The sequence below is a fragment of the Leptonotus elevatus genome, chromosome 2 (genome assembly GCF_054856555.1).
Source record: "Leptonotus elevatus isolate MCC_2025b chromosome 2, RoL_Lele_1.0, whole genome shotgun sequence".
Classification (NCBI taxonomy): Eukaryota; Metazoa; Chordata; class Actinopteri; order Syngnathiformes; family Syngnathidae; genus Leptonotus; species Leptonotus elevatus.
Window position 1 is genome coordinate 28,890,500 of NC_141240.1, and position 25,962 is coordinate 28,916,461.

Consider the following 25,962-nt stretch of genomic DNA (forward strand, 5'->3'; position numbering starts at 1 on the left):
AAATGTTGTTCAGACATGACAGATGCCACGTCACTATCAGCCAGCAGTGGGCAGTATTTCACTAAACTACAGCACGGAGGACAAGTTGCAAATATAACTATTGTAAAGAGGGGGCTCACACTTGATCCCCAATAGTCTCACCTCCACATTAAACTCCTTTGTCACATCAACAGCACACCTGACTACTGTTGCTCTCATGTTGTCATGTGCTATTCAAACATAACCTTCTTCTCTGCCACTGCAGACCTCCTCGTGCTTTGCCACAGTTCCTCTGTTTACCTTGCCATAGGCTTTCTCGAAATCAACAGCTCCATCAATAACACCCTCAAGGCAAACATACATATTGGTTATTTTCCTAGGCGTGTTGAAACCATACCGACACTCACTGCACAAATATGCACGTCTGAGTCTTATTTGCCGTTGTACGGCTTCTGAAAATATAAATACTAAAATCCAAGCACAATATTTGTCGTTTGCAAAAAAAGAAGAACTATTTATTTATTTTTAAGAACAAAGTCTGTTTTTTCCTCCCACAGCTTTACATATTTTTTGTGACATACAGTATTGATGCAAACATTATGTCTCTGATCGTGCGCTTTAACACTGCACTGTGCATTACAGTATATTATTGATAAAAGTAAGCATTCATTCCATTTGTAAGCATATACAATTATCAGACACACTAATACTAATGGTTTATATTTCATAAGTGGATGGCATCCGACGTCTTGAGCATTCATTCATTCATTGCTACTTCTTACTATACGTTGCAATACAAGTCCTGCAGGCATTATTGAAATAAACCAAAATAATGAATGGAATTTAAACAAGTGCCTGAACATGGTGCGCTGTGATTGGCTGATCTTGAGCCAATCAACGGCCGCCTGTTTTAATCCTTCCGCACATTCACATTCGCCCAGTGTGATTTAGGTTAGGGCACACTTACACACTTAACACACAGCGGAACAAGGTGAGTGTTTTTGCGAAGCTTCTGCGCAGAATTTACAGTTTGTTACATGCTTAGCCAACGTTCAACTTAAGTAGTTTGTTCAAGAGAGTTGAAGTCTCCAAGGGAGACAGAAAAAAACGAGCTCCGGCTCGCCTCGATCGCAGGCGAGCAATTCTTGCGGGGGAAGTGTATTAGCATGCAGGCTCGATGGGTTACTAACGTCAAGCTAATGATTAACTACAGTTGTTGGCGATGCAAAAAATAGCGTTTGGCAAGTGGTTCCGCGTTGTTTGTCGCCTTATTTTAGACAGAAATCCACATTCACGCCACACTATTGTCATGGATAGTACACATTGTTGCTTAGTGTTTGGATAGCTACCTCAAAACTTCTCCGGAGGTGTTGGAGCAACTTTTTTTTTTTTGTAAGGTCGTTGTGAAAACGGAGAAAAAATGTCTGTTCTGGCTCTGGAGCTCCTGTTAAATTGTTCTTTTTGTGAGAATCCAGCGTTAGTCGACACTGCTTATTTCCTTGTGCACAGTAACATCCTGTGTCGACTCGCTATAGTCGTATCTTCATTCGTCAGCGAATTGCGAGTTAGGACAGTACTGTACTCATTTTAACGGCAACACACAAAAGTTAGCGTTTTTCCTCCTCGGTGGTGTTCAAAAGTCACTTTCTGTTGTCATGCTGACTTTCTCGCTTGGAGATTTTTTTATTTTTTTTTGCGAACACTGGGCAAGTTTGTGAAACTAATAGCCACACCCTTCCTTTTGGAGAAATGCTTTCTTGAAATATGAAAAAGTACAACTTCGCTTGTGCTTTAATCAGATGTTTTTAGGACGTTGTCCGGTAGACTTAAACTTTGGACAAATCACTCATGATGTACTGACGATTTTACTCTGTTAGAATTGATTAAGATAAATAGATGTCAACTGTATGTTGACTTTGACTCCGTTAAAAGCAGTAAATTATACAACCCCCCTTTCATTTATGTTGAGTTTTAATAAATGGTCCCGGTTTTTTTTTTTTTTTAAAGAGCTCAGTATTGTTCATTCGGTAATGTCATCATCAATCAATCAATCAATGGTCCCGTTTCTGATGAAGGACTACCATCTACGAACTTTGTGGCCCTTGCGGACCCCCAGCACCTGCCGCTGTCCTCTGTGTGCCCAAGATCTCCCAGATGTAGAGGGAGTTGACATCTGCAGCTGCTGTCTACACAGTATGTTAATCTGTTCCCAACACGCATGTGTTTTTAATTTCTTGCACTTTGCAATATGGGACACATCTAAAACCACATCAAGGGAAACCTGAGCCCCAAAACAAAAGTAAGCAAAAACATCCTGACAGCACAGCAGCAACGCCTCGAGTTGGAAAATGTTCAATTCCTGAGCGGTGTCGCTGTGTTGTCAGATGGCACTTCCGATAGGAGAGGGAGTGCTAATAACAGCAGACCAGCCAGCGGGGGGAAAACACCCATGCTACTTCCTAATAGTGGATATTAAGAAGCGTAGTTCGTGAACCAAAGCAATATTTGGCCGACTAAATGATTTGAGAACTAATTTGTTAGTGAAGAGCTTCCACCTAATTGCTCCACATTTTTTTTCCATAGGAGCTGAGGAGAGCCTGACGCCAAAAATACTGTACTAAATTGAAAATACACCTATGCAATCTGATGCTTGATTATCTGAACAGCAATAACATGAACATGTTTCGTTTGCGCTTTAAATCCAACGCATTCTTGTGGACTCGGCTCACCTCTCTCGTGAATGATTTGAATGTCCCAGTGGTGCCTGCAGCCTCCGATCTCCATTTTCAGTTTGTACATGCTCTCGAGTAGTGTGATCACAATGGCCTATTGTGGAGCTGCACGTGGAGCCGTCCGTGTGGGCCTCTGGCGGCGCATCGCACGTCACTCTTCGAATTGCAAATGCTGCCTGAGGGTGACAGTGCTTTTTGTATTGTTTGTCTCCACTTTTGACAAAGGTTCCAAAGACCCAGGACTGTTAATCTGTTCAAAGAGGATCTGAAATGAGTTTGAAGTGTTTCTTTCTCTCTCTCTCTCTCTCTCTCTCTCTCTCTCTCTCTCTCTCTCTCTCTCTCTCTCTCTCTCTCACTCTCTCACTCTCTCACTCTCTCACTCTCTCACTCTCTCACTCTCTCACTCTCTCTCTCACTCTATTACTGGCATTTGCCGTAAATAATATTTATGTAATATTGCTCCTTGATTAATTAATGTGACATTCATTTTTGACCCTCGGGTGAATAATATTCTTCTTTTGTCACCCTAGCGATATTTGGGCTTTGTCAAATTACAATTTGACACTAAGTTGTAATACTAAGACTTTTTTTTTTCTTGTAAATTTACAGATTAAAAAAAACAAAACTTTATTCTTGTAAATCATTACCGTCATTTCTGGACTTTAAGCCGTTACTTTTTTCACTTGCATTCGACCCTGCGGCTAATACAACGGTGCGGGTACGGCTTATCCACCAGTGCAAAAAAAAATGACAGTACTTAATATTTTCAGTTTGGCTCTAATAGCACTGGTAGCAGCAACGTGACAAGTGGGCAACTTTGTGCATTTTTCTTAAAAACATTGAATGAGCACTTTACAATTTAAAATCCCCTTTACAAATAAACTGATGGGGAAAAGAAAAAAAAAGAAAGGACATGACCCAGACTACTGCCCACACTGCTCGTCTCATGAATAATTTTCCGTTTGCGCTATTAAAGTCAAGTTCTTAAGGCAAGAGACGTTATTGTCATTTTGACACATCGATTTGGAAAACCCCTGGGATCTCTGGCTTGTACAAGCATGTGGAAATTTTTAGCTGATCCTTGTTAATTGGCAAACGAAATGATGGGGTAAAGGAGATTTCTTGAGAGAGAATGAAGTTATACTATTTTAGTCCGTTTTAAAGGTCGTTTTTTGTAATATCACAAAAATGTTTTTGGGGGAGGAAAAAAAAGGCACAAAAAACTCAGTTTTTCCAGAAGCCGTCGTCTGATTTTCGAAATTCTTGGTGCAGGGTTCTTGGCTTTGAAATGACCATTCCAACGAGACAAGTATTTTGTCAGACTGTCATGTTTGTGGAAGTCTTGTCACGTTGCTGCATGTGTCGTGTAGTGTACATGCTGCCTGCCTTTCATGCAGACTGCATCGGTTCAAATCCTGGCCTCTTCTAAGCACGGATACAAAAAAAAATTTTTTTAAATGGGGATGGATTGTTTCTGAAAGTGAATTTGGCATAAACTACTGTGCTAAAAAAAAAAACGAATGACTTGTTGTGATGAACCCTGATGGGAAAAGACGGCATGTTACTACTGAATTATCATAAGGTGTACGTAAATTGGTTCTTTCTTTTGCAGTGTTGTCTTAACATGGTCAAGCTAACAAAGGTGATGGTAGGCGATTGTCCTCCATTTTGTAATGACAGATTTCTTGCTGTTAGCCGACAAAAGTCACACTTTTTAACTTGAACTTGCAGAGCATTTGGAGAAACTATTTTGAAGTTTCCATTAACTCCTATCTGACATGCTTTATTTTTATTTATTTATTTATTTTTATTTTTTTAAAGAGGCAACGCCCTATACCATAACGACACAAGTCCCATGGCAGTGGGTGGGAAATAGCTTGTTTTGTTAGCCAAGAATGAGATTTAAAGCATTGAAGTTCATTGTTGCATCTGCCTTGTTGACCAGTTGCTCCTTTTGCGGAAATGTCTTGTGGCTTTCAAAGAACCAAATGGTTGTCGGCTTGAAAACACGTCTTTTGGGTGGAAACTAGCATTATTAAAACAGTTTTGTTTTCACTTGTAAAAGGCAGATTTTCTTTGCGTGGACCTGAAGTGGGCTTCCTGCAGCTAAACAGGATCCATGCACCCTCTGACTGACACTCTGTCCTTTCACAGACCCTCGTGGTGTACACTGAAGTTGCCCACCATGCGCGAGTACAAGCTAGTGGTCCTGGGTTCAGGAGGCGTGGGAAAGTCTGCACTGGTGAGGGATTTACTGTATGCTGCCACATTAGTCTTATTTGACTGCTGGACTAAACTGTGATTTGTTTTTGAACAAACATTTATGAAAGAACACGAGTCCAAAGAATCTTCTTGAATAATAATTTTACTGAAACCTCTCCATGTAATTAACGTCAGTTCAACGGAAAAAACGGAGTGACTCTTCAATTGCGTTTTCAATCTAAAATGAAATATTTTATTTATATTAAATTATTTTCATCCTATTTATTATTTAATCTGTTTCTATTAGAGGGTTAACTCATTCACTGCCATTGACGGCTGTAGACGTAAAAAAAATCATTTGAACTATTCATATTAGTTTAAAACTTTTTTCCACTTTTGTTAACAAGAGTATGAAAACCTAGAAAAAATGTATAGTACATTTAGAACAGATATAAAATGTGTGATTAATCGTGAGTTAACTATTAGTCATGTGATTAATTACAATTGAAATTTTTAATCTCCTGATGCCCCTAATTTTTAATAATCTTTTTTCTTTTCTTTTTTTTATAAAAAGATTATTTAAAAAAAAAAGTCTAGGTTTTCATACTCTTGTTAACAAAAGTGTGTGTGTGGGGGGGAGTTAAACTAACAGAAATAGTTCAAATTAATTTTTTACATTTATAGGCATCAATGGCAGTGAATGAGTTAATTTCTCTTGCGAATGAATACAATAACATACACTGCAACGTTGTTTTTTGTGATACATCTGCCCCAAAAAGGCTGACTAAAACTGATTCATAGTATGAATTCATATGAAAACTAAACTAGTATTTCCCATAGGAAATTCCAGTTAATCCTTTCCAGACACACAAAAAAGACAAACAGAAATGATCATTTATCATACAAAAAATTATGTAAAAAAAATTAAGAATATAAATGGCATTAGCAAGGGATAAATAAATATTGTTAAGAGCACTGATTGTTTGGAAGGAAAATCTGCCATTTTCGTTCTTTGCTAAAAGTTCCTTCTTGTATTCTATGGTGCTTTTCCTTCCTAACTTTTAGTGGGGCTTAATTTACAGTCACACTCCATAAATAAGTACAACAAACTTTCTAAATGCTTCTGCTGAATGCGGTTGTTCTTCGCTGATGTTCACTTGGCAAGAGACCACTTAACAAAGTCTTGCATACACATGGGATGCTTGTGTAGGGTTTGATTCCGGGAAATGGCTGTCCGAGTCATATGGGTTTAGTAAGAAAACAGAGCAGATGCGCAAAAACTGGGGCAACATTTTGGTTAAAAAAAAATCTAACTTGTCACTTTCCACACTTTCCTGTCACGTCAACATCCTTGAAGAAAGAGCCACCACATCCCTCTGTTAGTCTACTAACTGCCAGGGTTATTCTAGATTTGGAATTTGCATTTTAGTTAATTTTAGTTTTAATTAGTTTTCAGGGTGGTTTTGTTAGTTTTAGTTATTTAAAAAATACTTAGTTCTAGTTTCAGTATTAGTTTTCATTTTTCGTTCATTTGTTTTTTTTAAGTGTATTACTTGTGCGCAATATTTAATAAACACCCTGATAAAATGAAAAAAGTAACACATTTCTTACCTAGCGTTGCATTTGGGCTGAGTTAAATGAAAAAGCAAGAGTCAAGCACGCAAAATTGTCGCCAAGGAGTGATGTCATCTGAAGGTGCTTTTCTATTGGCTGCTGCTAGAGGGCGTCACTTCTGTGTGACAAACTTTCAAATGTCCTTATTCCGGTTAATATTGAAATAAATATACTTAAAATCTACGACAGCTTATTAGGGCCACGTATAAATATATATTTTTTAGAGGGCGGGGGCAATATTCCGAGAGAAAACTCACAAATTTGCCACTTTATAAACTCGCAAATTCACAAGTTTTTTTTCTTGCAAATTTGCCACTTTATAAAGTGCCAATTTTGCTAGAAATACACGTAAGCGTAGCTATAGTCTAATCATGTGAGGATTCGTTGGTGGTTAATGGGACACTGTTTATGAAATGAAAAGGCAGGAAGGAGACTGATTCATTCTTAAATTTAAACGTTACTCGTCATTCACAGCAGCCAGAGCGACACCACTTCCTCATCCCCTATCAGCTGACTAACACTAACCAATCAGATGCTAGCATACCATAGGTAAATGCAAGTGAATGAAGGAGAGCAGCAGCTTCGAAACATCAACTTAGATAATTGCAAAAAAAAAAATTGTTTTTAATGTATGAACGTGTAAACAATAATTCTGGAAACATAAATGTACAAGTAAATATACATTTAAACTTAAATGCTTGATCATCCGGGTGTGGACCTTCGCAAAGTGAGGCGTCTTTGTCGCTGGCCAGTGGTCGTACACAACGCTTCAAAGAGCGAATGAATGCTTGACATCATATGGTTAATCTATGCTAAAGCAATTACGATCTCCTTGTTTGGAAACACGACTGAAAAGTATTGGCACAAACAGTCAATTAGTACGCTACGTGTATTTCTCGTAAGTTTTATACTTGCTATATAAAGTGGCAAATTTGCCACTTTATAAACTCGCAAATTTTTTCTCAGACTATTGCCCCCGCCCTCTAAAAAATACAAATATTTATACGTGGCCTTAATACGCCGTCGTAAAAATCAAGCCCAAAGGCTCATGCATTAAATTAATTACAGTACCAAAGAGTAAAACAAAGGACATTTTCACTATAAATATTGTTAGTTTTGTAAACATAAAATTTTGTTTTAGTTAGTTATCACTTTTTTTTTTTTTTTAACATTTTCGTTTTTATTTTATGTCGTTAATGAAATTGTTTTTTTAATATTTGTTTTTGTTAACTAAAATAACCATGCTAACTGCCAATACAAATCGGTGATACGTTCAAACAGGAGGCATAAATGATCAGTGTGATGCTTGTAATAGTGCAGGGGACCGTCTTTGGTCAAATGTTGACATTGTTGTAATTCTGTGATCATGACTTACCTTTGTTCATCCACTCCAGACAGTCCAGTTTGTGCAAGGAATTTTTGTGGAAAAGTACGACCCTACAATTGAAGACTCTTACAGAAAGGTAAAATCTAGATACATAATTTCTTAAAAATAGCCTTGTTATATTTCTTTATATATATATATATATATATATATATATATATATATATATATATATATATATATATATATATATATATATATATATATATATATATATCATGTATTTAAAAATAGAAAACTTTAAATGTCCCCATGTGGTCAGATTTCATGTGATTTTTTTATTCTTATTTATTTATTTTTTATATCATTTCATTTCAGCAATTTCCTAATAGTAAGAAAGGGACTCTTCAGAATGTTTAACCGTTGTTGTTTTTTTAGCCTTCTGCTGTACTGCTTTTAAAAGGTGTTGACCTAAAAAAAATTTTTTTTATAAATGACCGTTTTATTTCTGATGGTGGCGACGACTTTGTTTTTCTCCTGCAGCAAGTGGAAGTTGATGGGCAGCAATGCATGCTGGAGATCTTGGACACAGCTGGAACAGTACGTGAAGCCACACGCGTCATAAAGTCAAACCAAGCAAGTGTGTTGACGACGTGTGTGTGTGCGTGTGTTTGCCGGCGTTGTGCTCTATAGGAGCAGTTCACGGCCATGAGGGACCTTTACATGAAGAACGGCCAGGGTTTCGCTCTGGTCTACTCCATCACAGCGCAGTCCACGTTTAACGACCTGCAGGACCTCCGGGAGCAAATCCTGCGAGTGAAAGATACTGAGGACGTGAGTGGGATGCATCGAGTTGTAATTTGAACTATGGAAGCTGCTAAATTAAATAAGAATTAAAAAAAAATTTAATCGCTCAATGTAATAAATGTGAATTTTTTGATCAAGTAGATTTATCACCAAGCCATAATTATACATACACAGCATGATAACCAATTGGACTGTGTCTGCTGCTCGTATACAAGCGTGCATCTTTGTCCCCACACATTTAAGAAAAGGTTTGTGGTGGGAATCTTTGAATGTCTCACGATTCGATTCCGATTTTTGGGTGTGCGATTCGATTCAGAATCGATTTTTGAATAAGAATGATTTTTTTATTCAAAATGATTTGATTGACAATGATTTTTGCTTCAATTTATAGATATTCAAGGAACCGTAATGGTCTACTCCAGTCTGACTCGCTAATGCTAATTAGCGCGCTACTCGCGGCACTTTTATCACTCAAAAGAACATCTCCACGCTGCAAAAAAACAACTTTTATTGGAATAAGTTGATCGTGACTTTTTCTTTCTACTCTCTAATGTGGCTACAACTTAACAGTGTATTAGACCGCGTGAAACCACACTGCCTCTAAGTGGCCAAACCGGGTACAACATGACCAGCGCTCCCAATAAAGGCACACACAAACAAAGGGAAGACGGTAGCAAATGATTTAAATAATTGATTTTGGGACATTTCAAATCCATTTTGAATCGTACTAAATGAGAATCGCAATTCTTATGAGAATTGATTTTGGGGGGGCACACACCCCTGCTTATCAGCCCTTCAGTTAGGTGACCCCGTATTTTGGAAGCACAGTGAGGGGGAGGGGGGCTCCATATTCTGTGCTGACTTGCAAATGTCAGCTGCATCTCATTGTGTGTGTTCATGTTTGGCTCCAGTGAGAGGATGAACGTCTTGCTGTTAATATTTTACTAATTCATAGCAGCGCTTTTCATGCATGTGCTTGCGTGTCTCTAATTAATTCCCATTTTTTTAATCAAATCATAAAGCTAAACATTTGCCATTGGTTGAGCAGGTCCCCATGATCCTGGTGGGGAATAAGTGTGACCTGGAGGATGAGCGCGTGGTGGGCAAGGAGCAGGGTCAGAACTTGGCCCGTCAGTGGAGCAACTGTGCCTTTTTAGAGACGTCGGCGAAATCAAAGATTAACGTGAATGAAGTAAGTTAACCTGAACTGTACAGCGATACGGCAACTTTGGTCCCAGCAGTTTCATGATCTGCTCACTTCCATGCGTTTAGATTTTCTATGATCTGGTGCGACAAATCAACAGAAAAACACCAATGGAAAAGAAGCCAAAGAAGAAGAAAGGCTGCACGCTTCTCTAACCGCCCCTTCACACGCACACATTCACAAATACAGGCTCCAGGCCAGGTGAGTGGCTGTTGAAATATCATTTAGTCCAAGCAAATGCATTCCACCCCGAGTATAATCCTCTCATGCCTAGTCGTCACGACAGTGGGTAGATATTCAAAAGTCGTTTTCTTTACCTGTTATATAGTATGATTGCCTTGATGTCAAAGTTGCACATCGGATCAATTGGACCAATTTCTCATTCTATAGACTGCCACCCACTGCGCAGTCATTCCAAGTGCAGTCCATTACTTGTGTTCTGAGAGATTCTTGCAGGTGCAAGGATAATATGTTGAAATCAATCAGCATTCAGGAATTGTATAATTCTTGACCTTTTGGGTGGAGGGCAATTTAAATTTCCCTAAATTTGATGATTTAAGATACAATTGTTTTGAGTTGCAAGCATTGGTACACAACAAATTCAACTCGTATCGTACTTGGTTTTATTTGAATCTCATTGGAAACAAAATGAATATGTTTTTTTTTTAAGCTTTTCTTTGTGACTCACAAATGGCTAAAAGAAAACTTACTTTGTCTTTCATGTGAAGAACTGTTTGTAGCGGACCATGCCGACATTCCATGTCCTCTCTGAAAGATTGCAGGAGTCGCCGCCACATGTTTGGAAATCCTGTTTTTAATTTTTACTTTTTTTTCTTTTCTTTTTTGAAATCGGACTATGTTTTTTTGTTTTTTGTTTTTAATATGTTTCACAGCGTCAGCATGGATAAGAAGAGAGCAGTGTTTGGGATTTAACGTGTTGTCTTAAAGTCCATTTTATTCAATGTTGGCCTCTTACATTTATGCACTAACAGTGGCAATGACAATGCATCATTGTTTTTATCTTACTCTCCCACTTTGATAATAATATATTTCCTAAGTGACTTGGTTTTATGTTGAGCTGAAAGCCTTCCATGTTCCACTTAATATATTCAACTTCTGTTTTACATACTAAAGCGGAGGACGTTGATGTTTTATAGACTGATTGGGTGGGAAGGAGGGTTGCCTCTGTTTTGTGTCCTGGAAATGAAAATATATTGTACTAAATCACTTCAAATATTGCTTCTTGTTTCTCTTTTTTGAAATGATTAAAATTTTATTTGTGTCCTGATGTTTAAAATTGCTTGTTTGTTACCAATATAGTCAATATATTTAGCCTAGAAATGAAACTGTCAAATTTAAAGATACAACTTAACTTTAAAATGGGTAAATCTGACCCACAAAAAAAAAACAGTGCATGCAGGAAACTCAGATCATTATGTAATGTTACATAGTCATAAATCTGCGGGAATAAAGCTTACACAATGAGAAATATTATCGATGCGGGCTAATGATTAGCATCTGCGCAGCAGTATTAAAACAACTGATGTTTGAACAAATGTGGAGCAACACAAGCAGACACTGTAACAGTACAATATTCAATTATTTATCATCTGCAAAGAACAACTGCCATACTGAGAAGCTGGTACCTGGCTTATTACTACCCCCAGGTGGCCAAGGCGTGCACACCAGAATGAGCAATGTAACAATGTGCATGGTAAAATCCATTGAAGGAGAAGTGTAAAAAAATTAATGATCGTTTTAAATTCTATTTATGTTTTATGTAGTACAGTAGTACTATCAAATATAGTGTGGAATAGTATCTAAGGTCAGTGTACATATTTTTCATTGATTTAGCTGTTTTTTCCTCCACAATTGGTTAACTCCTCTTATGTTTAAGTCAAACTGACCCGTGCTTAACTTTTTATTTTTTTGTACGTGGGAAAAAAATGTCATGTTACTCTTAATTTTTGGTCCATTATGTCTTAAGTTAGAATAAAATTTATTTATACATTATTTTTAAACATATTTTGTTTTTGTTTTTTTAATGGCGAAAAATGTAGCGTCACATTGACCCATGAACACTTACCTGTACTGAACATATAGGGAAATCAGGGCTAGTTGTATCACGGGTAAGTTGTCACAATGCAATTTTCTCCTCCACCAGAGGGCGCAACGAAAAACTGGAATACTAGTTTTCTTCGTATAAATGGTCAGGGGTTATGTACTCTCTGAGAAGAGAATAGCACATTGTGAGCTGACATGAGTGCTAGTTATCCGTTTTGCACAACCCAAAGTAAAAAAAAATTAACTTCATATATTTTGAAACAGGCGTCATACATAGACAAATTCTAGCAGCAAATCATGTGGACTCGTTAGAGGATAGATTTAGGCATCTTGTCATGCCTCAGTCACTGCTCTGTTTTAAGCTAACTAAACTAGCGCAATAATTAGCCAACATGATAGTTTGGGGCAACTTGTCTCTGTCATTCTAGGGTTTGTTGTCACATATGCAAAAAAATGGGCCAATGAAAAATGCATCAACAAGAACATTTTTGTCCTTTTTTTATTAGTTGCAAAATCCAGTGTGACATCTTACCCCATTAGTGTGACAACTTACCCATTGTTGGGGCAACATGTCACATGTTCACTCCCTCTATTTGATGGCTTGTAACTCTGCATTGACACAAGGTATGAAAATGACATGAATACAAAAAAATATACCTAAGACTTTGGCCTTCCATCTGGTATACATGTTATTTATATATGATGTATTGATCCCAAGAAATACATAAAAGTATTAAGTGATACAAATAGCCCCGGTCTCCCTAGAGGAGGTAAAATAAAAAATAAAATGCTTTAGACGCAGGTACATTTGCCCTTTTTTTCCTTTTTTTTTTTTCATACCTCATCTGCGAATTGCTTGTCCCATCTGTCAGTTTTAAATTTAAATCCCCCGATCCCTCTCGTCTGAGCAGTCCCTGCATGTAGAAATGTCTCCCATCATTCGAAGCATTACACCATCTGATCGATGAGCGACGGTTACTCCTCATCTTTACTGTCCCTCCCTTCTTCTCCTCCCTCCGCACACATCTCTCCCGAAGCTGCGCGACCCCTCCTCCCTCTCCATCATTTTCCCATCCCCTACTACTCACTCTCCCCTCCGACAAACATGGCTGCGAAATCTGACGGTGCAGCCGTCTCTCCGCGAGCCCAAATCCCGGCCGACTGTCTCTCCAGGCCGGACCGGCGGCCTCCGCAGAGCCTCCACGCCGAGCAGCGCTACTCCCCGGCGGACTGCTGCTGGACCCTGGGCGCCCTTTTGGTCTTCTTCTCGGACGGGGCCTCAGACCTGTGGCTGACCGCCGACTACTACCTCCGGAAGGAGTACTGGCGCTTTGCTCTGACTCTGGTCTTTGTGATCGTACCCTCCGTGGTGGTGCAGGTGTTGAGCTTCCGATGGTTTGCCTACGATTTCTCCGATACGCCGGAGAGCGGCACGGCTGCGGCCGCCATGGTGGCGGCGTCGTCCGGGGCGGATGGGAGCGACTTGAGCGCCAAGGACGGCGGGGAGCTGGGCGCTGGCCGCACCGCCGCGGACGGGGCCGGGATGCTGCCCGGGCCGGCCGCCGGGGGACGAACCCGGGGATGCTGCAGGGTGTTCGTGTGGCTCTTCCAGGCCGTCGTTCACATCCTCCAGCTGGCACAAGTGTGGCGGTAAGGGCGGAGCAGGTGTGGTGAAACGATACACCCCGGCCAACCCTTTGTGCGCGTGTGTTTTGACTTGGGCATCAATGGAAAGCCGTTTGAGCATTTACTCCATAGCTTAAAGCCAAAGCTCTTTGTCCTTATAGTGAGACAATTCAACGCACTCGTAGAATTATGGCACGTCGTACTAGAAGGTTATTTTTGTTTTGGTTTTTCATGACTGTATGACATTTCTGCACGCTCGTAGAACAACTTTGGCGTGCTACTAGTGCTGCATGTTGGTGAGTAACAATTGTTCACCAGTTATCTACACATTACTTATTAGGCATACTAGGAAACAGCTCAATGGCTACTATTTTTTCTCTCTCCTTGGAACATTAATATGAGGACAAGTCCATCCCAGTGAATATCATCACAAATCAAACTGCACTAGTGGGCCCAACAGATTAATCTGTCAATATTACTTGTAGCTCTCAGCAGGGGTTTTTTCCCTGATTTTTGCCAACCGTCCCATTCCTGCCCATTTTCTTTCTGTTGTAAAGTTTAACAGATAGGCTACTAACATTTTGCAATCAATTCTTATCTGCAATTGCGAACATCCGGGCATTTCTGATATTTCCGCAATCCAAACGCTTCCTTTACAGTGAAAACAAATGGCATATTGTATTTTTTTTTTTGCCTGTGACTATACAAACCAGGCATTGTTATGGTCTAACAAAATTTCATCACATTTTCCAATCAAAATAATCCTCACAAGTCAAATTACAATGATCCAAAGTCCAATGCTTTCCAATGAGCGGAGAGCGTCATTTAACTGACTAAGGCCGCCATTTTGACTTGTGACGTAAATTCGGAATTGTCAATATTTCACATCTTCATTGTTGTAAGAGTTAAGGGACCAAAAAAAATGTAATTTTATTTTTACTGTCTCTCGGCTTAGTCACTGTCGGCCAGGGGTCGCCAGTGAGCAACTTGCATGATATGTTTGACAAATACTAGAATCCGCATCTGCCTAAAAAAAACAAAATCATGTCGGACTACTTTATAGCCTTTTTGTCAATACTCAATGTCACATAAAATAGGTGACTGGTAAAACAAAAAAACAAAAAAACTTGAGCCTCAGTCGATACAGCGGAGACAGTGAAGCATTCCCTTTATGCTAGCAATGGCTAGCTAGCAGGCCCAAGAAGGAGGTACCAGTCCTAGACAATAAGTGTCAACCCCACCGTAAGAGATGAAAGTCTTCCCAGGTTCCACTTCGCTACGAGAGATCGCTGGTGTTAGCATTAGTGAGGCTTTGTGGCCGAATGTTTCCCTGTCACTCGTTTCCTCAATTTGTAATATAGCTACATTTGCCAGTTCCTTGACAAGCGTGCCATGTTGTTGTTGCTGGTTCAGTAATATGGTTCGATCAGAGGACGTCGTTAATATTTGTCAACTGTGGGCATGTGAAGCCCTTCGAGAGTCTTTTGTGATTAAGGGCTATATAAATACACTATAAAGAAGACTTTTTACGGTATAAATGACGGCGACTGCGGCCGAATTAGCAGCTGCTAGGTTGCTAACGTACATAAATAACACTGCAAGACTTGTGTGAAACTGCTAACTCAGATGGCATTTTGACCACAAATAAAGGGGAAATAAATCCAGATTGTACAAACTTGTAAAGCCTTTTTGTATGATCAGATTTGAAAGCACTAAAAGGCAAAAGAGGAGGTAATTCTATGTAGCAGCACTCCTGACACTTCATCGCCAATCCAACATGTTTACCTCGCGCATATATATCAGAGAAATAGTCACGTGACGTCCGGATCTCTATAGCGCAGTTTTTCTGTTATAGTGAGTTGGTTATGTGTGTGAGGGTTAATCACATAGTGTTTGTGTGTTAATTGCCTGCTGTATTTGATTCGCTTATTACGTCAATTCTGGTTCTGGTCTTGGAATGGATTAATGACATTTCCATTCATTTGTATGTGAAACATTACCTCAGTTTGTAAACGTGAATGGAGCCAAGGAACAAATTAAAAGTTCAGAGGTTCCGCTGCTAGACTCAAAATATATATTTATTTTTTTTGTGAGAGCAATTTTGCTAATCAATGACTTCATTTGAGCAGCAACATTAACATTTTGAGGAGCTATTTTTGAGCAGCTAATTGCTAAACTAGCTCAGATTATTTTAGCAATTAGCATGGCTTTCCTCCCCACAACGGTTTTGGGACCATCTCGGGGGTTCAATTATCAGAAAGAATGTGTGATGCTCAGTTTTGCTATTCAAAGTGTTTTGACGAGGCACAAAAATGTTCATATAAACTCACTAACCGACGTGGCTATTAGTCTTATTAAGTTGGTTATGATGGTGTTGGTGTGGGAAAGATGAACGATCCAGCAGGAGATGTCAATGACTTCTCAGTTTTCCTGCCATGTCTGGGCCGTTCCCTCTTTCATACCAACGCCCTTTTTTAAGTGTCTCGAGGTGGAACTTGCTGACTCTCAGGGCCGGCGTGCGGCGAGATGAAAACAAAACGCTTCCTCCCGCACGAGGCTGCTAGTAGGTCTGTGGGTCAGCAGCCCAGTCAGATAGCAGAGGCGGTACTCAAACTCCGGGCGCCCTGATCGCTTTCGACAGGCCCGAGTTGCCGCCAGGCCGGTGGAGGGCGTTTGTGTGGCGGCAGGCTGTCAGACAACCCGGCCAGCTGGATGCTCTTTCATCCGATGATGTGTTGCATGATGAAATAAGATGCAAATCAATTGCTTGGAATGAACATAAGCAGTCCCTGTGATTCGCTCTCTGTCGAGCTTGCATCTCCGTCTACATAGACAGCCCAATATTGATCCCTACTTCCTCCGGGAGATGTGTGCGCGTGTGTGTGTGTCCAGCAACACATTAAAAAGCTGAATTACCGGTACTGCCATTAAAGCAATGGTGCGGGCTCCGTTTGTTGCAGTCCAGCACGTGTGCCCATTAAGAGGATTACCTTCCTGTTTCACCCTCAGCTGTGAACTGAAGATTGATCCATCAATCATACACAACCCAATATAGCTGAGCAATATAGCCTAAAAAAAATAGGTCGTGTACATTTTTGTGAAGTTCTCTTGATTTTGCGCAGAGAAGCAATTGTAACTTGCGGTTAGCTAGCTAGCTACAGCGCCTTGCAAAAGTATTCATCCCCCTTGAGTTTTTCACTATTTTGGCACTGCACAGCTGCAAACATAAATATATTTCATTTAAATGTCATGTGAAAGTTGAACACAATCGTGAAGTGAAAGATAGTGGATATCTTACTTCAAACTTGTTTTACAACAAAAAAACTGAATGGAGTGTGCAAAAGTATTCATCCCCCCTGAATTAATACTTTGTCGAACCCCCTTTTGCTGAAATTAGGCTACAGGTTCAAGGCTTTTGGGGTACCAGTTTTGCACATCGGGAGGCTGAAATGTTTGCCCTCCTTGCAAAACAGCTCCAGATGAGCCAGGTTCGATGGAGAGCGTTTGTGAACCGCAGACTGGCTGGTCAGGGAAAAAGTTGTGGACAGATTTAAAGCGGGAGAAGGATACAAACATATTTCAAAGGCTTTGAACATCTCACACTGTTCAATCAATCTTGACAACAACAAAAAACTTGACAGCCAGCGTGTGGACCGGGCTTCACGCTGGTGTGGCTGCTTTAGAGCGCCTCATTGTCAAGTTGTGGAAATGCACTGCAATGACCTGGTGCGATATCCTGTACCGTAGTCCAGCCACCAGAGACTTTATACTTTATTAAGTATGTAAAAAAAAAAAAAACTGAAACATGTAGCCTAATTAGGCTATGTAATGGCGCAAACGGAATAGCATCCGTTTGATTGACGGTTGAGATTTGAGCGGGGCGTGGTCTCAGTTTACCCGTTGTTTATCCCGTCAGGTCTGCGCGTGCGCATTAAGTCGGTTCCGCTCGGCAGGCTGTTGTATCGAGCTTTAGGCTGTTTCCTAAAAAAAAAAAAAAGTACCCAGCGTGTTTATATTTATTTATCCATTATTTAAAACTCATTTGATTGCAAATAAAGGACTTCGGCTCATTCATTTCATTGCCTTTGCAGCGATGGCCTCGACAAACGGGCGCTTAGCGCATGCGCAGTGATACTTTCAGCTCGCCTCGGCTAATCACCTCCACGCGGCAGTACACCGGGAATCGAAGGCCGACCATAACTCTTCCAATGCTAGAGGGTCATTTCTTACACGTAATTCAGTACTTTTCTATTGCACAAGTTGGCATTTATCATGAAAAAAACTGGCAAGGGACGATCACATTATTGTAATTGTGTGTCACGAAGCATTCCAGAGGAAGTGTACTATTCTTGACACTTAAGGCTTGAGAATGAGAACGCGTGCGTAATTGTCCGCGCTCGCCAGATTGTGGTGGTGTTTGTGTGTCTTTTACACATTTCATCCCCGAGGTGCAATTTGTGTAGCGGGAAGCAGAACAACAGAAGGAAGCAGACTCCCTCGTGGTTAAACTGAGCATGCTGGTGACATCAGGCTCTTCGGATGCGTCCGACGCCTCCACATCCAAAGGAAAAAAAAACATTTAGTTTGAATGCTGTTTGCGTAAGGCGTATTCGTGGCAGAAGGTCACCATCAAAGCGAGGGTGGGGGCGGGGCTCCATGTCAACAAGGGATTTGCACTGAGCCTAACGTTCAATCCCCAAACTAGATTGAGTGCTTTTATTTTGTTTCCTTGCTGTTTTTGCAGCCGTCCGACTCAAGCGCACAAAAGCTCCACGCGCTCCCTTCTGATGTGTGCGCTAAAATTAAAAGCTCACAGCTGCTCAGTTCACTCTCTGTAGAAATCCCAGAGGAGCCAGACGCAGCGTTTTGTCAAACACAACTGACGGCGCACACTCGAAATGTGTTCATCCTCACTTTGGGCAATCCAAACAAATGACGTCACGTGAACGATATCTCCCGCAGGTACGTCCGGGCCCTGTATTTGGGCGTGCAGAGCCGCTGGCACAGGGAGCCGGAGCGGCGGCACTACTACTGGCGTATGATGTTTGAGAGCGCCGACATCAGCATCCTCCGTCTGCTCGAGTCCTTCTTGAAGAGCGCCCCCCAGCTGGTGCTGCAGCTTTCCATCATGATCGTCACCGGTGACGTGCTGCCTCTTCAGGGTGAGCGAGCGCCTTCGCGTTACTCTGAGTTGTGCTATTACAATTGCATTCGCTAGAGTGCGCTATTAATTATTAAGATTTAAAAAAATAAACACACACGTATTGTATTGCAGTGGCGGGCCTTCTGTGGGGACTAACCCGACTTAATCAATTTTTGTATTCCATTTCTAGGGTTAGGTTTCCATTCAAACATTCACAAATGCATAAAACTTGCTCAACATGTTACAGTTTTGCTCTGACCAAATATGAGAGGATGGGAAAATGCTGATGTTGTTGTGAGCTTGCTAGCTGGCCCTGTGAGGCAAATTTGAAATCGGATTGCTTAAATAATTCCATAATATAATGATTCTGAAGGCGATGGGCAGATCAAATCTAGAGGCTAAAATCTGACGGGATTTACAGTGGAGTCTACACAGCCCTCTTCAAATGCTATTGATATAAAAAAAAGAAAAAAAGAAATGAGAACAAAATAAATAATTTCAAAACTTTCCCCACCATTAATGTGGCCTATAAACTGTAAAGGTCAATTGAAGAATTATTTGGATTTTTTGGAGTGGTTGTAAAATTTAAGAACTTCAATAATGTGGCTGCAAAAGTGTGCACACCCTCTTATCACTGGGCATGCTTAATTCCAAATAAAGTTCTGGTGTGGCATTTCATGCCATATTTCTAACTTTCTAGCAGAAGCCTGAAGTAATTAGTTAGAGTGGAAAAAAGAGGTTAAATATATTTATTCTGTTGTCATTTTTTTGTATCACCAAAACCTGTTATTTGCACAAAGGAGTGTAGACTTTTTATTTGCACCGCCCATAAACTGCAGGAACCAAATGCAGCCAACAGAAATGCATCGGCAACAGCTAACTCAAACTCAAGATCCAACCTCGCCACATCAGTTTATGTGGCCCGCTAAATCAAATACATCATGTCTACTTTGTTTATTTTTCATTTTGGCAGACCAAAATTGCAAAAAATTATTTTCAACAAATTCTGCTGCAACATAAATAGGACAATAGTTGCACAGTATACTAAAACATTGGCTTACCATTATTTTCTACGAGTTTGACATTCCTGGAAGTGTCGGAATAAATGCTGACAATTTCTCGGCGCAAATATTCTAATTATGTTGGCCCACCACTGCAGTATTGCCATATTTCAGTTAGTTTGTCTTTAGGAGTTGGTATCTACTGACTCACCCAATATGTCACCCAATAGAAGAAGTTATGAACGGTGCCCTTTTGTTCCTGTGGTTGACATTTCAGTTCATGCACACGGGACAAAAAGTGAAAATAAATTCCTCGATCTGCACCTTTATCCAGATCTCCACTGACATTAAATGGGTTCTGTGTGTCTACCCACCTCAAAGTGTCATGGAAATCAGTTAAGTAGCCTTTGTGTGATCCTGATGAAACTAACGAACTAACTAACCAACCAACCACAAAGGGTGATCATAACATAACCTCTTGCACACGCGCTTTGTACTTGGTGGTACCTCAAAGTTTTGAACAGTAAATTGTTTGACGTTCAAAGCTAAATTTTCATTATTTTGGCAATCATTTGTTCCATAGAACCAACTGGAAGGCACAAAATATCTAGTCAGCAGACTAAAAATGAACACAAGAGCCCAACCAATCTAGGTTTTTTGAGGCAAGTGTGGATTCTAATTTGTGGCAGAACCAATTAATTGGCCGATTAATTAAAAAATATACAGCAATGAATAAAATAACTTATTTTTTGGTCCCTTAATGACGTGTTACAATACCTTGCCTTTTAGTATTTGTTTAACTTTAAAACAAAGATGGTTGAATGTCATTATGTCTGTCTTATGTTGTAATGTGTAAAAAAAACACACACACACACAACGAGAAATTTTAAAAGAGCTACTAATATTGACCGATTAATTGGTCGGGCCTTAAGTAATATAGAAGAAAACACAGCTGGCTTGCCCAATAGGCAATGTACTATAGTTAGGGCCGGCTTTGGTAGAAACAATGAAACCACAGCAAACGTTTTTTTGTGGTGTGTCAAATTTAGACGACATATTTATTTTGACTTTGGTAGGGACTTTAACACTGACAGGTTTGATTTGGTGAGATCATTTATTTTGTTTCTAACTGTGGATAAGATGATGATTGGAACTTTGGGGTGCATTTTTTGCCCCACTCCAAACTTTACAACCTTTGTGGCGTTTGAACTTCGAGGTACCACTGTATCTATGGCTTGACTTTTTCCCGCCATCTCAGCATGCTCGTATGGAGGACCAAAACTGCCAAAATTCAAAATAAATAAATGACTAAATAAATAAATAAATGACTAAAAGTGAAAATAAAAACGGACATAAAAAATATTATTAGAAAATTCAGTTTAAAAAAATTAACTACCAAAAATAATATATAAATTGAAATAAAAACAACTACATATATATTATGTATATATATGAATACATCTGTCTTTACATTTTTAATTATAATTTTTATATCCGTTTTTATTCTCACTTTCATTTATTTATTTTGAATTTTGGCAGTTTTGGTCCATACTGCCAGGACGAAATGTTATTCAAATGAGGGGGTGGTCCTAGGCGTGTCTTGGGTTGAACGCCGCCATTAAAAACTGCCTTTCATTGGTCGAGTGAGCGGGTCGGCAAACAAGGAAGTCTCGCAGGCTTGCGTTGGAGAACTCCAGCAATGGACGACTATCTTGTCCACTGTCACCACAACTTGCGACTTGAGATGCTCGACAACAAGTCGAGATGACAGTGAACCAGATAGTCGTCCATTGTTGGAGCTCTCCAATGCAAGCCGAGGAGACTTCCTTGTTCGCAGACGCTCTCTCGACCAATGAAAAATAGTTTACTTTGCAACGTCGGAGTCCAACCCAGGACCACCCCCTCATTTGAATAACATTTTGAGCTGGCAGTATGGAACAAAACTGCCAAAATTAAAAATAAATAAATGACTAAATAAATAAATAAAAGTGAAAATAAAAATGAATATAAAAATATGATTCAAAAATTAAATACAAAAAAATATTTATTTATGTATATATATATATTTAAAAAATTATTTTTTCCCAATTTCCATTTATATATATTTTTTTCTTTCTTTTTTTCCGAATTATATTTTTTATATCTGTTTTTATTTTCACTTTTAGTCATTTATTTATTTAGTCATTTATTTATTTTTCATTTTGGCAGTTTTGGTCCTCCATATGCTCGCACATGTGCAGGGACGCTAATGCTGAACCTAATCTTGTGCTTCATTTATTTATTTTTGAGCGGTTTACTTTAAAATGTCAGCAGTGCTCATCATCCATTCTATTCTTACTTCTTATACCTCCTCAGGGCTTTCAGCGTCCGCCTCTCTGATGTCCCTGGCCTGGATGGTGGCCTCCTATCAGAAAGTCCTGAGGGACTCCAGAGATGATAAGCTCCCCATGAGCTATAAGGCAGTCATGGTTCAGATCCTGTGGCATCTCTTCACCATCGGGGCCCGAGCTCTCGCCTTCGCTCTCTTCGCCTCCGTGTTCCAGCTGTACTTTGGCATCTTCATCGTGGCGCACTGGTGCATCATGACCTTTTGGATCATTCAAGGCGAGACAGACTTCTGCATGTCCAAGTGGGAGGAGATCATCTACAACATGATGGTGGGCATTGTGTACGTGTTCTGCTGGTTCAGCGTGAAGGAGGGCCGCACTCGCTGCAGGATGCTCACCTACATTCTGACGGTGTTCATTGAGAATGTGGCCCTCACCACCATTTGGTATCTATACCGCGGCCCTCGTTCCTCAGACTTTTACGCCGTGGTCATGGTGTGCGTGGTGGCCAGCAGCTACGCTCTGGGCACCTTCTTCATGTTTGTTTACTACTGCCTGCTCCACCCGGACGGCCCCGTTTCGGGGTGGGGCTACGTGGTGGAGAAGCAGGCGGCCGCGGAGGCGCTGGTGTCCCCGACGTCCAGCCTCCCCCCCGACGTGGTGAGCAGCCCCCCCAGGACCTTGCAGAGAACTAAAGACAGAGAGCAGGGGTCCGGGATGGACGGGGATGTGTTCCAGGTGCGACCGCCTCGGGGACCTCGGGCACCAGTTCGCCAGCCTACGCCCAGGACAGAGGGGCCTGTCATCCGAATAGACCTGCCCAGGAAGAGTTACCCCGCCTGGGACGCGCACTACATTGACCGGAGGCTGCGCAAAACCATCCTGGTGCTGGAGAGCGCCGCTCCGGTTGCGCCACGGATTCAGTACCGATGCCTGGGCACGCCCAAAGAAGTGATGGAGTATGAGACCACGGTGTGACATGATGAGACTCTCTACAGTGACTTGAACACATTTGTTTGCTAATGCAAAGTGCTATGTCGTTGTCAGTGGTGGTGCATATTAAGGTTGACTTGGGAAGGTCATTTGACTGTCTCTAAAATTTTGAAGGCACTTGTCCAATTTTCAATGTTTCACTGACAAATTGATGTTTTCCAACAAGGAGACAAAATTCTCAACAGTCGAATACATTTTCTGGTTGATTTCACGTCTGCTGGCAACTTATGTCATTTGGGTGCAGCACAACAGCTAAATGCCGCTTCACCGTGTTTGCTTTGAACTCTGTGCGCCACTAATTGACCCGAGTCTGCAGACCTCAGCACCTAAGTTTATATTCAATTAGGACCCAAACCATTCAGTCATTTATAGACCAGTATCAGAATCTTAAAATCAATTCTACAGTTGACTGGGAGCCAGTGTAAAGCCTTTAGGACTGGAGTAATAACTTCTGATCTCTTTATTCCGGTCAAACCCGAGCCGCAGCGTTCTGAATCAGCTGCAGCTGCTTGTAGAATTGCTTTTAAACAGTCTTCTCCATCATGCTATTGACATTTTCACATCATTCAAACAGGAAGTGGCCACTGAGCATGTGATTGGTCAGGATGTGTGGCAGTGGCTGAGTGTCCACACTAAGCAGAAGAGGGAAGGGGGAGGCTCCAGATACGTAGCACAGTGAGCACACAAAGAGGAGCAAGAGATAGCATTGCGATGGATGGATAGATGGATAGATGGATGGATGGATGTACTGAAACATAGCAAAGTTGGACAAGTGTTTATTCAAAAGTTTAGAGGCAGTCAATTGAAGTAAAATCTGTAAAGATTATATTGCATTTCAAGGGGAAGTCAACGTTAAACATTTCTTGACAATAATGTCATATGTGACCTCACTAGTATAAACATGACATTCTTATTAATATTACATTTGTTGAATATGAAGCAAAATCCAGCCGTTTTCATCCATTTCGGGGCAGCCATTTTGCCACCTGCTGTCGACTGAAGATGACATCACAGTTGCTTAGGGCCCAGGCAACGACCAATCACAGCTCACCTTTTTTCCTTAAGATGAGCTGTGATTGGTTGTTACCTGAGACCTGAGCAACTGTGATGTCATTTTCACTCGACAGCAAATAGCAAAATGGCCGCCGCCTTCCGATATTGATCAAAACTGCTGGATTTTGCTTCTTAACTCACATTCCACTAACGCAATGTTAACCAGAATACCATATTTAGGTTAGCGGGGCTGCAAAGAACATATTATTGTCAAGAAAAACCTTTTGGGTTGACTTCCCCTTTCAGGTTGTGACGCGATGTGACAACAGTCTGTTCATCTCCGCAGTGACTTGACGAAGTGCATTTGCCCATGCAAAGTGCTACAAATGTTGTCAATGACGGTGCATACTACGGTTTGTACATTTCTCAGGTGAGGGCGGCATTACGCAACAAGAACAAGTGGCTTAAAGCAATGTAAAGCGCGCCTTCAACGCGTCTGATTACCAACAACGGCAGCTAGAACGGAAACATCACTGAACACCATGGCGAGACACTCCCACTGTACTGTACTTTTAAATACTGCACCAGTAGTGATCATCACCATTTTCAAAGCTGGCACTCATGTTGAAGGAATGGTCGCTTTCAAATGTGGAGGGGCGGGGCTTCAACGCAACATCAGAGTTGAATGTAAAAACAGTAGGAAACGTGTTTGTGACATGACTTGAGCGTTTCTATGCCTTTTGCGGGATAGAAAAACATTCCTGCGTCATTGTTGAGGTGAGCTAGAACGTTTCTGTAATCTCGTGTGAATATTCGGCGGCCTGGGTGAAAATAAGCACATTATTGAGGGGGTAATGTCCATGTGATGGAGAAGAGCCAACAGGTCAGATTTGCCATGTAAATGAAATGAGAACGTTAGAGCCGTCGGTGCTTGTTCTGTATCCATATTTTGTTGCGTAAATAATGTCAAGTTTTAGCTGCAGACACCGCGGTGACTTCCACAGAGAATAGCAGAAGTGATGGCTAAGGCATATTTGGTATATTTCATCAGGGTTCTTTGTTTTCGTCTCCATGCAAGGAAAAAGTGAGTTTAGGAAACCAACTTTTAAGTCCATTTCAAGTTGTGTCATTGGGATAAGGCAGTTTTATTGTAAACAACACTGTCCAGGCATTTAAATCAGTCAACAGCCCATCCAGCACCTTTAACAGCCTAACTGTCAGACTCGGTCACGTATCATCAAGCACGCCGTGTCACTTCAAATAAGCTTGGGAGGAACTGCACCTCAAATGCAAAGCAAGAATCAAAAAGCCTTAAATTGGTCGCACCGGACTGTTGCGCTAAATGAGAAGGTGAAGACAATATCATGAAGTCTGTTGCTTGAATAAAGAGCAATGTGTTTACCTGACGTGCTGCCCTCTTTTTCCGTTGGGACAAAATGCAGGAAATAGGTTTGACGTTGTCACAGAGTGCTGACTTAAATGAATCGATCACTTGGTGCTGTTTTTCTTTTTTTTTTCAATACATGCCATTGATCAGTGTGGCAGTGTTAAAACACATTAAGGAAACCATATTTGAAAACAAATGGTGCTCACTTAGAAAATATAACAATACTCACTGGTTTATCCTGTGCGGGGAAAAAGTCCTAATACCGCTGCAAATTCCTGACACTTTGTTTTTTGTCTGCATGACTAGAACATCAGAAAGATCTGCAATTAATTAATCATGATGCACAACTGTTTAATTCTCTACATTCTATTTAATTGTTAATACTAGGGATGTAAGATAAAAGTATGAATTTGAATACATAACATTTGAATTAATATCTGTCTTTTACATATGGGAAAAAAATGCACAATCATTCTGCAACAGAGACTTAAGGTCCATTTTTTCCCCCACTCACAGTCATGTATTCTTTATCCTCTGTAAGAACCTGAGAAGAGTCACGATGATCC

The 25,962-nt window shown here is 40.6% G+C and overlaps 2 protein-coding genes across 3 annotated transcripts; both read left to right on the forward strand.

The window, feature by feature from the left end:
- The first annotated feature begins 894 nt into the window (after positions 1–894).
- On the forward strand, positions 895–11,144 carry rap1aa (RAP1A, member of RAS oncogene family a). 2 transcript variants are annotated; one of them, XM_086067116.1, is made up of 9 exons: positions 895–970; positions 2,055–2,172; positions 4,866–4,953; positions 7,922–7,990; positions 8,395–8,451; positions 8,545–8,685; positions 9,707–9,850; positions 9,931–10,063; positions 10,591–11,144. In XM_086067116.1, exons 3-8 carry the CDS (start codon positions 4,897–4,899, stop codon positions 10,015–10,017), a joined length of 555 nt encoding a protein of 184 aa, XP_085923242.1. In that variant the 5' UTR covers positions 895–970; positions 2,055–2,172; positions 4,866–4,896; the 3' UTR covers positions 10,018–10,063; positions 10,591–11,144. The 2 variants fall into 2 exon arrangements, with proteins under 2 accessions (XP_085923242.1, XP_085923243.1); XM_086067117.1 differs by lacking the exon at positions 2,055–2,172 and having other exon boundaries at positions 906–970.
- Positions 11,145–12,989: 1,845 nt separating this feature from the next.
- Positions 12,990–24,008, forward strand: LOC147179489 (XK-related protein 7-like). The gene is made up of 3 exons (XM_086067114.1): positions 12,990–13,576; positions 18,515–18,714; positions 22,052–24,008. The coding sequence occupies exons 1-3, from the start codon at positions 13,032–13,034 to the stop codon at positions 22,999–23,001; spliced, it is 1,695 nt and encodes a 564-aa protein (XP_085923240.1). The 5' UTR covers positions 12,990–13,031; the 3' UTR covers positions 23,002–24,008.
- The last annotated feature ends 1,954 nt before the right edge of the window (positions 24,009–25,962 follow it).

Coding starts and splice junctions, on each gene's coding strand:
- LOC147179489 (XM_086067114.1), top strand. CDS start 13,032: ATGGCTGCGAAATCTGACGGTGCAGCCGTCTCTCCGCGAGCCCAAATC. Junction 13,577..18,514: donor CAGCTGGCACAAGTGTGGCG/GTAAGGGCGGAG, acceptor TATCTCCCGCAG/GTACGTCCGGGCCCTGTATT. Junction 18,715..22,051: donor TGACGTGCTGCCTCTTCAGG/GTGAGCGAGCGC, acceptor ATACCTCCTCAG/GGCTTTCAGCGTCCGCCTCT.
- rap1aa (XM_086067116.1), top strand. CDS start 4,897: ATGCGCGAGTACAAGCTAGTGGTCCTGGGTTCAGGAGGCGTGGGAAAG. Junction 8,452..8,544: donor TCTTGGACACAGCTGGAACA/GTACGTGAAGCC, acceptor TGTGCTCTATAG/GAGCAGTTCACGGCCATGAG. Junction 8,686..9,706: donor GAGTGAAAGATACTGAGGAC/GTGAGTGGGATG, acceptor TTGGTTGAGCAG/GTCCCCATGATCCTGGTGGG.